Here is a 12,045-nt window from a genome sequence, read left to right on the forward strand (position 1 = left end):
TATACTGTGTAATGCAAGACGACCTACCAATTGATAGGTAACCTAGAAGGAAGTTAAAGAGAGGCTGTTGGCTGGATGCTGTATGTGTCACTACCAGCAAATCTTTGACTTCAGCTGCAGAAGTTGTATCTGCAGTAATCAATATTAAAAGGTTCCTGATTTATCAACATTAGTGGATTTTGTAGCTGGGAATCTCAGAGGGTTCATTTACCTGCTGTCTAATACACAGCTGGGATGGCTCTATTTATCTCTCAGACATAGAGAGAGCTGTGCTGTGACTTATGGTGACTTATGGTGATTCTCTTTGAAGGCAGACAAGAGGCAGAAAAGATGAAATATGACATTTAGTTTAAAATGGAAAATTCAAATTGTTCCATGAAACTGCAGGGAGGCTGGCCCTGGGGAAGCATGAACGATAACTTCATCTATAGAAAGAATAAATTGAGCTTCTAGTTAGTGGGCATTCTGTGTTTAATGACAGGATTAATGAAGTACAAAAATACCAGGACTTTATTTGTGTCTGTGTAAATATGTGTGTTCACATATATGTATGCTTTAGTATGTGCATATGACAATTTTAACACTTGGGTACACAGAAAATTGTAAAGCACACAACAGTGAATGTGCACTTAATTTTACACAACTCTGACCTCCCTGCATAATGTTTATTTTAAACACAAATCATCCAAGAAAACAAGAGAGGGAATCCTGTCCCACTCAGAAAAATGCTGCAAGGATACCCAGGGGTAATCTTCAGCAGCAGACCCCTTTGAACCCCTTATGCTTTACTTCGTTTACTTTTGTTTTTGTGACCATTTGATTCTTATCAGCATTGCAGACACATAATCTATGTGTGAATGTATGCTGTATTGAGTACGCAAGTGCAGGAATATGTTTTTTAAATTCCCCAAAACTCTTGCACTCGACACTCTAAAGAAAGGGTGATAAAATATACAGTACTTAAAAATAAGAGAACATTAAAAGAAAGAAATGCTTGCTACTGTAACTTACCCTAATCTGTCCACAAGATCCCATAGCACATTTAAGCTTGGAACAAGTGGAGACCCATCATACAGCACCAAGGAGGCCCCAGTTGCCACTGCAGTAATCAGCCAGTTCCACATCATCCACCCAGCCTGTTTCAGAAAGCCAATTAATATATGTCTGTTACTGAAATGCCAAAATATTACACACCTGACTATACAAATGTCCCAGCATGGCAGACTCATTTGGGTAAATAAATAAGTGCCACTATAGAGGATATGTCCACTTTCACGGCGTATTGGGGAGAATGGCCATTTGCTCTGCTAGATACAGCTAGAATTACAGCTAGAAAGCTAGGTTAGTTAGGGTAAGATTTGGAGAGAATGTGTATTTGCTGTCCTATATATTAATGAAACTATAGCTGAATAACAGATACACCAATAGTCTCCTATAGCTGTACTCATATTATATGTATTGAGGGCCCTGGTCAGTGGCTGGACCTTCAAGGGCTGGAGCTTGAAGTAGGACTTAAACTAGGAAAAGTTTGAAAACCCAAGGCCTTAGAGGGAATTACCGTTGTATAGTACATGATAACATCACTGCTGGTGGTACTGCCATGTAAAATATGCTCTGTTAAGTGCTTGATGAGGGTTCCCTGAAAACAAATAAATACTGGTCAAAAAAGAACAGAAATTCAAAATTTTTTAAAAAGTTACAATTTTCCCTTACACAAAACATAAAGCCAATGTCTATTTGAAAAGCTGCATTTATACATAACAAGACTGGATGTATTACTTAGCAAAAAAACAGGTGCTTATATGAAATTATCAGATGGAAAATGACATGGCTCTTATATTGGTTTTTCTCACTGATAATCAACCTTTAATGCAATAGCTGAAGTGTCCATGGCTGCCAAGCCTGCTAAGCACGTCTCACAGAAAATCCAGAGGTTTCTTTCATGAATATGATCCCTGGGCTCTAAAAAAGCTATTCAACACGGACCACCCCAGTGCTGGAAGAGTTAATAGCAGACTCAAAGAGCAAGTTGCGTATGACTGTGAGAAACGTTGCAGTTCTAAGTGAGATATCACAGCGCACTCAGCAGACAAGCGCGTGCCCAGCGGGTTACAATCACACCTAGTCTGCTCTGCTTACGTATCCAATGAAAGCATTTGTAACTGCTGTAATTACAAATCCACTGCATAAATAACTTGTAATGCTACATGGTGCTACAGAACAATCACTTGGTTAATACAGATTAGAACAGCCCACGGCCATTACTACAGTCCTTGAGAAGTGACGTCCTGTGCCTCTGAAGATGCCTTAAGTCACCCCCACCCCATTGTGTTTTCTGCTAATATCTGCCGATTTACAGCACATGCTTTGGGCTAAAGTCAGTTTCCTGAGCTTAGGGGATAGGGAAGTAAAACTATACCACCCAAGCAAAGTAGGTCTCCATACAAATATACTGCATAAAACAGCTCATGTGTAAAACAATGATTCACCTAAAGAAACCATTTTCATAAATATAACACTTTTTTGTAGTATGTGCCATTGGGTAATCTTAAATTGAAAATTGTATTTTTAAGTGCTAAGGGCCACCCCCTGGGATCATAGGATTCACAGTGCACACAAACAAACCAAGGGCACACATATATGCTAGGCCCCATCAGCCAATTAATGGACAGAGTTCTGTCTTATATTGCCACACTCCTTCCTGTTACAGTTAGAGCTGCTTTATTCCCCGTCAGGTGATCTCTGAGGAAACACACAGCCCATCACTAAATGGTGTCTTAAGGGATGTAAGATGTAAAGGGGGAATATTTAAGGATATATGTATTTTGGTTTGGTAAGATTCTTTAATAGTCCATTTATATGATATAAACTATCTGCTGCTTAAGTATTTATTCTGGAGGTATAGTTTTCTTTAATGATTTCCAACAACCCCTTAGCTTAGCTGCATTACCAGAGCCAATACCCATAGGAATCCAAATGAAGATTTAAGAGCAACATGTGCATATATGTACTCTAGACAGCAAAGTTATTCCCCATTTAAATACTTACCCCTGCTGAATGCACCATGCATTTAGGTGCCCCTGTAGTGCCTGAGGAGTACATTATGTACAGTGGGTGATTAAAAGGCAACTGTTCAAACTCCAGCTGTGGGGACTGGTCTCCAACTTTTCCAGTTGCAAGGAACTCATCCAAAAACATGCTGTGTAAAAAAAAAAAAAATACACATAAACTCTTCGCAGATATCTTTGTTCTTTCATTCTACAGCACATTCAACTATCAGAACAAAAATGGCTTTGTGTTTAGAGTGTCACTGATAACACACCTGAAATGATCAGCACACTCTGCAGCTGCCCCTACCCTTGGACAACCACCAGGAAGCTCCTTTCACTGCTACACAACTTTGCTTTACACAGATGTCAAAGCTTGCAGTTTTATTACTTTAAACTGTAAAACCACAATGACCGCTACATAGGTGCAACATTTTTTTCTGTGGAGTAACCTATAACAGGCAATCAGAATGCTTTCATTAAGCTCTTACAGCAAATATAATGGCTGATTTGAAGCTAGGGGTTACTGCACTAGTGCCTTAGTGTTAGTAAATAAAGTCCAATGATCTGGTAAAAAGGGACCGTCCAGAAGGTTTTTATATGCTCCATAACAACTGAAACAATTGGAAGAGTTGTTGCAGGTATTTATCACATAAAAGGGGGCATTTTCAAGCACTAAAGTGCACACATGTTTTGTGTCAGTTATAGAATTAGTTCATTTCTTATCTGCTAGGCCCCTAGTAATAAATGGGAGACTAGCACAGGAGCAGGGGAAATAATCTAACAAAGTAATAAATAAATAAATGAAACTGGAGGCGCGAAAGGAGTTTGCCGGCTGGAATATAAATTTAAATTTTCGCTCATTATGGGAAGATAAATCTTCACTTGAAGACATTCAAGTGAATCCATGTCCCAGAAATTTACATGAAAAATGTCACTGCATTAGCATAGCTTAGAAGCAGCTGCAAAATCTGTTAACTGTTTGGTAGCAAAAGGTGCTGCTATGTAATGTACTGCTGCATCAGCTGGGCAGTAATAACAATAACTGCAAGGTCCTTTCCAAGTAATTAAACTAGAACCTCTGGAAAGCCTATCTGCAGCCGCATAATCCATCTAAAACAACAATCTACCATTCCATTCTCTGTCTCTGACCCCAACCCCATCATCAACACCACTTCAACTCATAGCCAAGCTGGCTTCCTTCGCTTTTGACCCATCCACTGCTGCTGTCATTTTGGCCAAAAGATCCTGATCCACCTACAGACTCCTTTTGCTGGGTCTATTCATACTTAGAAAGGAGCTATGTGCAGCATGTGGCCATTGCTTGAGACAATGATAGGCACCTTATATAATTTGGAGGCACTGACTCTGCGGTACTTACACCTCCTATATTCCAGTTTCTTCTCATCTACAATTTAAGCTTTTCTAATGATCTTTAACTTAAGCCACACTGGGCTGATTCTCAGCCTATGGACAAAAGCAGGCCAAGAATCATCCCCTATGATCCAATCAGTTTTCGGATGTGCCTGCACCCAGAGCCACTGTGTGAAAACAGGTGAAGGCACACAGAGCAGATTTCACAAGTATGCATTTTGGTGCTAAAAACCACTCCATAAAAATGGTCCATGGCAGGTGTTTACTTCCTGGGACCTTAACTAGCCATGTTTTAAGACAAGAAGGTTGTATAGGGCCCTGTAGACACTGCATTGTTTCTTCCCTTTTAACACTTTTTCACAATCTGTGGAGTTCTCCACCACCTCACCCAAAGCAGTAGGTATTCTTGGAACTATGGCTGATTGTTTGGTATAGCAATAACCTCAAAAAAACACTGCCCTATTGTAGTTCCTCGGGATTGGGTTTTCTACACAAAACTCTAAGGGGTATATTTATCATGCTGTGTAAAAAGTTGAGCGAAGCGTTACCAGAGATCTTGCCCAGGGCAATCAGCAATTAGATGTCAATACTTAGAAAACCAAAGCAAAGCATCTAATTGGTTGCTATGAGCAACATCACCGGTAAAGTTTTACTCCACTTTTTACACAGCATGATAAATATACCCCTAAGACTAAACTTGTGTTATTAGCACTGCTGAAGGAGTAACCATGTTAATATATCTGAAAACACTTGGCACAAGCATAATGTTATTGAAAGGATCAGACAGATCTGGGAATGAAGGCAGACTTAGTTCTCACTAACCAATACAGTAGAAGTAATGCGTCTTTTCATTGCCACACTAGATAGCCTTATTTGCTGTCATGACATGATTCTATGGAAAATTAAAACATGAAGCCTAGTGCAGATGCATTAATAAATAGAACACAGGTTGTTATGAAGTATCTTGTCTCCTCTCATACAGTCACTATAAACTGATAATGTGACAATAATGAAATGCTGCCTTGGCAGAAAGCAAGTGATATAAATGCCTGCAGCTTTGCTTCCGATCTGCTCTTTTTCTTCAGACAGATCCATCTGGTAGCAGGGAAAACTAGTAATCCAGTGGTTTGGTTGTAACTGTCTAGAATACAATATAGCTGTTGGGAGCACCAATATTGTTACATTTTATTAACCTGGTCCACAACATAGTTGCTTTACTGACACTTACTAACTGGGCCATATTTAGACAGCCTTTGGTTCAGTTATGTTGCAGGCCTACACTAAAGCGACCAGATCACTTGAAAATTCAGGGACACATCTAATAAATACATGTTGCGGGGTGGCACTGATTAAAATAAAAGGCATCCCTGCAATCAGTCTATCCCTGCTAGATGGATTTTTTTAGACATGTTGCTGAATTGTGATCTGGTAACACTAACCTACACCCTGCATCAGGTATGGACTTGGAGTCAAAATAGATCCTGGCATTCATGGACACAGAGGCCCAAACAGCCCCCCCACCAGCGCACTAAATAGTCCGTGGCATCTTACAGCAGCCCCTCTAGCATTTGCCAGAACCAACATATTGCCAGTCCATGTCTGCCCTGCATCCCACAATATGTCAAGCAGGTGGGACAGATTAAAAATAGCAAATGCACTGATAGTTGCTTATTTCTCAAACTGATCGTACCAAAAAAAAAAAAAACTTAACTTTTATTATGAACCTTATACATTGGAAAATAAAGCATACAAAACCCTAACGTGACAATGTTAATTTGTGGGCACAGGTTTTCTAAACTGACTGTTTGATGCATTTCCTAAAAGCAAAAATGATAAAATGATAGGCTAAAGTAAATCCGCTAGTGATGCACCTAACAACCCAACATAAGCACAAATGATTAGCAGCACAGCAGCTGTAACTTAACAATCAGAATAAATTTTATGATTTCAAGTTCAGACTAGGTTTTATATCACGATATTTAAGGGACATGAGGGTATATCACTGGACCAGCACGCCAGCTGTTTGCTGGATGAAAAAGCCACTAGTTGGTGATCTCTGGTATAGAGCTAACACAGTTGTGAATGTTAAAGTACACCTTTCCTTGGGCAATTAGCAGTTAGTATCAACTCAGCTTTCATGCATAAATAATCCTCATTAGTAAACACAGTGCGCTAGGCTCTGCTCTCATACCTGTTAGGGATCTTTGAGATATCTATTTTTTCTTTTGGTAAGACATATGGAATCACGACAACCTTTTTCAAGTCCGGCAACCCTAAAAAACAGAACAAATGAACCCATTTATATTATGAAAAGCTGAATATATAATTATGACAGGAAATGCACAAAAAGCATTTAAATATTAACCAGTTTATTTACACATAAGACTGAGTTGAAATTAAAACACAATAGGAAATTAATGGGGTTATGTAAAAGCAGAAGTCATTTAGTGGGTTTAGCCATCACCTGTTTACATATGGGTATTCTGAGATATTTAGAATGAATTAATACATGCACTCACACAGTACAACCCTACATCATCAGGTCATCAAGAGTCTCCAAAGATGCTTATGAGCAATGTCACTTCACCAAGCTTATGCTCAGGTTATAATGTGCAGATCACAAAATGATTCTTCCCCTAAAATGATTCTCTTGTAGGAAATATGCAAAGGACCACACCATACCTTTAACTACATGCTGGAGTTTCTCCAGATGACAGTGTTCCTTCCCATTATAAATCACAGATTCAACAGACAAGATTAATTTGGGCTGAATTTGAGAAAATCTGTCCAATACCCCCTGCAAAGAAGAACAAAAAAGTATGAATGAATCTGTGCTAATAGTAGATGTTTAACTGTTATTAATTAATGTCATTAGAAGTTCTGAAAATACTCTTATTTAAAATATTTATACATTTTCTTTTCAACTAGGTTATGTTGCAGCACATCAGCAAATTAAAATGTGGGGTCTGCTATTTGTGATAGAGGCTTTGTGTCAAGCTGTGTCTTGTTTTAACCAGCACAGAGGTAGACCCTCAAGCACCTTACACTGCCACAGGGGCTCACATGAAGTGGGTAACAGGAAGCCAGGGTAATATAGACAAGCTGGAGATGCCAAGTATAAGGGTGAAGACACACAGAGCTACTTAGTAGCAGCTACTTTTTACAGCTATTGCCATTTTTGTTACCATAATGCAGCATTGTTCCCATAAGTGTACTGCAGCTATTGATGCAGGGAATGAAGGGAACCCTGGAGCTATGGCCTCATCATAAGATGTCAGTAGCTACAGGGATCCCCTACATCAGTGATCACCAACCAGTGGTTTGTGAGCAACATGTTGCTCACTAACCCCTTGGATATTGCTCCCAGGGGCCTTAAATCAGGTGCTTATTTCTGAATTTCTAGTTAGGAGGCAAGTTTTGGTTGCATAAAATCCCAGTGTAAAACCAAACAGAGCCTTCTATAGGCTGCCAGTCCACACAGGGGCTACCAAATAGGCAATTATAGCTCTTATTTGCACCCTCAGGAACTTTTTTCATGCTTGTGTTGCTCCCCACCATTTTTTCCATTTAAATGTGGCTCACGGGTGTAAAAGGTTGGGAACCACTGACCTACATCAATAGGCACAGTAGCGCCTGATTCAGAATGGAAGGCAGGAAGGACTAAGTGTAAGGAGTGCATTTCGACAAAAGTACATTTAATAAAAGTAGTGTTACACACAAATAATTGCGGGGAAAAGCCCAAGTTGCACACTGTGTCTGCAGACATAAAAGGGGTTAGTTTTAAAATACCACTGCCTTCACGGCACTCAGCCACAGCCCACAAACATGCAAAGTTGTCCTGCAGTACCTCAGGCAGATAAATGGCACACCGTGATTAGCATCTGAGATCTGTCAGTCTCTATCATGGCTGCTTATGTGAAAAGCGCCACAGGGTGCTAAGGTTTTATTCAGAGTGATTTGCTTGGGGAAAATGAGTTATATGCACATAAAAATCAAATGAAAATACAAATGCTGTTTGATCGCAATATAATACGTGTGTAGAACATAAAATGTAGCTTGTTGAAGAAAGACGAAGCGCTTAATAGTCTGAGAGCATATAATAGTGTCATTTCAGTCTAGCAGATGAATTAGTGCGGAACAGTCTGCTAACTGCTCAGTCCAGTAGAGATGATTAGCCTCTGTGAAAGAGAATTGTAGAAAGTATAGATTTCTAATGATGTGAGAATTATAGAGAAAGCATTTTCAAAGGAAATAAAAAGTCCTGAAAATTCAACTTTAACACCTCCTAACTCCTCCTTCCAAGCAAAAACAGGTTTTAAAAGTAATTTGTATAAGGATGTATTTATGTATATTTTCTTTGCTTGTAATAATGGTTTAGAATGTGTTTAAGAACAATGGAACTTTAGTGTCCTCTAGTGGCTAAAAATATGATGGTGTAGTATGTTAAACTAAATTTGCCTCTACAATAATGATCCCTAAGTCAGCAGCTACCTGGCTGTGCTTTAGGACCCAAAGGGAGGGCTACACAGTATACCCTGAAAATGGAAATGTTAGGCCTATGAAAAGTGAAAAGCCAAAAGCTATCCTGTCGCCTGTCATTCTCTTCTAGGCACTGATGCAGCCATATGGACTATCTAAAGCTAATATTGGATTGATCTGATCGTTCGGTTATCAGGTCAAACTATCAGATCATATTGCTGGGATGAAGGTCATCGGGCAGAGGACCACATCAATGAGTAATTGCTCCTCACCATAATAGGAGGATTCTAAAACCTGCCCAATCTACTTCTGGCTGATTTTTGGCTGGATATGTGTCATACAGGGGCCAATAAGCTGCATATATTTGGCACCAGCCTGCTCAGATGCAAGTCAGATGAGTACTGAGAACTAAAGCACTGTGCTATCAAGTATTAGATATGGAGGGGACAGCTTTGCACCTTTTATAATAAAATGAGAGAAGTGGCTGCAAAGGCATAGGGAGAGTTGTAAAGCACTATTGGAAACAACGGGAAAGCTGTATATGTAGAGATATAAATGAGTGGGATGAGTGCCAATAAGCAAGTAAAGCATTGGATGCTAACACTAATGCTCAAGTCAGAACACTTACATTGACGCCAAAGTCAGGAGATGTGGCACTCCATATTGCTCCTATGCTCGCTGCGGCCAGCATGGCTTCAACAGTCTGAATGCAGTTTGGAAGATAACCTTTAATAAAGTGAAATTCAACACATTGAATCCATGTCTTAGCCACACACAATGTATTTATATCTTGCACATCTCACAGATCTTGAAGTATTTTGCTACTTTTTTTTTTGTTTATCTTAATTCTGAGCTGCTTTTTTAAAGGGATTCCCTTTTCGTCTTTGTATTTTCAGCTCTGAAGTGGGGAGGGCTAGAACTAACTTGTAGCATTAGAAAATGTACCTCAAAAAGCAATTCCAATAGGATCAGCAGAGAAATGTGTGACAAGCTACTTAAACTATGGCCTCTAAGCTAGTTTAAGGGCCACAAGCTATGTTAAAGGAAATATACCCTCAAATATATTGATCTAAAACTGCTCAATATATATATGCTTTTCATATGCTGTTTAAAAGGAATTGCACTTTTATTCGCTTAGAACTAACTGTAGAGAAGTCACAGTGATGTAAGCGATGTAATAATTAATGCAAATAGCAAAAGTGCTTAGAAAATTGCTTTCTGAGCAATTTTACATTTAAATATTTTTTGGGGTTAACCATTCATGTGTGTGTGTGCCACGTGAATATTCGCATCCACAAAAACAGAGACCAATGGTGAACACATAAAAACTGGCTTTTATATTTTTTTCTGCATTCTTTTTTGTCCCTGTGCTACAGACCATGAGGAAATACATAAAATGATTAACAAATGTTGCTGTGCAGCTGAAAGCACAGAAACAAAGTGTATATCACACACTGAAATAGCTCTTCTTGGTGCATACTGAATATTAACAGTGTTTGCCCTGTAGAACGGCCCAGTGCACACAAAGAAAGATGTATTGTTACTACAGGCCAGAGAGAATAGTCACGTGTCATATACACAGCATGAGTGGCAACCTGTCTTATGCTAGATGCAAAGTCTGTGCAGGTCCAGATTGGGATTAAAAATAAGCCCCTGGCAATTTGAGGCAAAAAATAAGGCCCAAATAACCCCCAACAAGGCCCAATAAACAGTGACTGTTTATGGCACTGGGCAGAATCCATAGATTGCCAGGCCAGGCCTGAGTCTGAACATATAGAAATGTTTGACGTGTATATTACATCACTCATATCCTTTCAGGGATAAAGGTATGGGATCCCTTATCCAGAAACCCGTTATCCAGAAAGATACAAATTACGGAAAGGCCATCGCCCTTAGACTCCATTATAAGCAAATAATTCAAATTTTTATAAATTATTTCCTTTTTCTCTGTAATAATAAAACAGCACCTTGTATTTGATCCCAGCTAAGATGTGATTAATCCTTATTGGAGGCAAAACAATCCTATTGGGTTTATTCAATATTAAATGATGTTTAGCAGATTTAAGATATGGACATCCAAATGTATTAGCCAGTCTTTTCAATCTATAATCGCCTGACCCGCAAGTGCACCCATGGGTGAAGACGATACACATAAAAATGAAAGGCAGACAATTCTGAGCATTTTGTTGCCATGCCACAGAGCTGCAAAAAGCATTCATGACAAAATACTTAGAATCACCCAGTATTCCATTACCATAAAGGAGAAAACTAGTGTAGTTATTGAACAGGCCTGTGTGCTGTTTTTGCCTCCACATTTCATTCTGTAAGACCCTAGCTAAGCAGATAATTACCTGCAACCCGGTCTCCTGTTTTGATGCCCATTTTCCTCATTGCCGCTGCAAACAGAGCAACATCCCGCCTCAGCTCTGCAAACGTTACTTTCTCAATGTTCTCTTTCCCTTCCCCTGCAAAAACAAGTTGGACAAGAATAGCTTCACACATAGAATCTTTTATGCACAGTGATAAATTAGAAAAGGACTTAAATAGTATATCTAATGGGTAGTATGTACTCACACACTAATACAATGCTCACTACTCTAACTTTATTCTGAAATAAAAGCACTTTTTTTGGTCCTGTGAATTTCCCTGTGCTAGACTATAAACACAGGAAAAGTTGTGTAGAGAATACCACTAGAAGCTGCTGTTACAAGTTATCTTTTTTTCTTTTGTATCCCTGAAAATATTCTACTGAATATGTAGATGCAAGGAGCTAACTTAAAGTGCTAAATACCAGGTCTCATTTATGAATGCAAGCACAAGCGATAAAATGGATGCAAAACTGGACATGCATTGATGCTACGTAGAAAGGTATTTGCATGCTAGCAATTATGCCCAAATGCATACACTGACACAAAGCAACCCTGGAACCACCTAGCAGTAGTTACAGGGTTCCCTAGACAGGCCTTATGAAAAGCAACATCTTAATTGTGGCAAGTGAAGACACTGATACAATTGACGCCATTCAAAACAAAACTTATGGGGGAAAACATTTGCTATGACTTGTGCACGACCTACAAAAGCAGATCCTAATTTCTATTCATATTGTGTGACGCAACATGCATGCAACATGCAAGAATGTGGGCAA

General features: G+C 39.2%; 1 protein-coding gene across 1 annotated transcript in view; it reads right to left on the minus strand.

Annotated features, from left to right (window-relative positions):
* The window catches only part of aacs (acetoacetyl-CoA synthetase), a 43,010-nt gene that overhangs the window by 20,282 nt on the left and 10,683 nt on the right, over nucleotides 1-12,045 (minus strand). The window contains 7 exon segments of the mRNA NM_001045779.1: nucleotides 1,012-1,136; nucleotides 1,559-1,639; nucleotides 3,049-3,199; nucleotides 6,613-6,694; nucleotides 7,104-7,218; nucleotides 9,529-9,626; nucleotides 11,252-11,365. Coding sequence (NP_001039244.1) covers nucleotides 1,012-1,136; nucleotides 1,559-1,639; nucleotides 3,049-3,199; nucleotides 6,613-6,694; nucleotides 7,104-7,218; nucleotides 9,529-9,626; nucleotides 11,252-11,365 — 766 coding nt within the window.

The sequence above is a fragment of the Xenopus tropicalis genome, chromosome 1, assembly GCF_000004195.4.
Source record: "Xenopus tropicalis strain Nigerian chromosome 1, UCB_Xtro_10.0, whole genome shotgun sequence".
NCBI lineage: Eukaryota > Metazoa > Chordata > Amphibia > Anura > Pipidae > Xenopus > Xenopus tropicalis.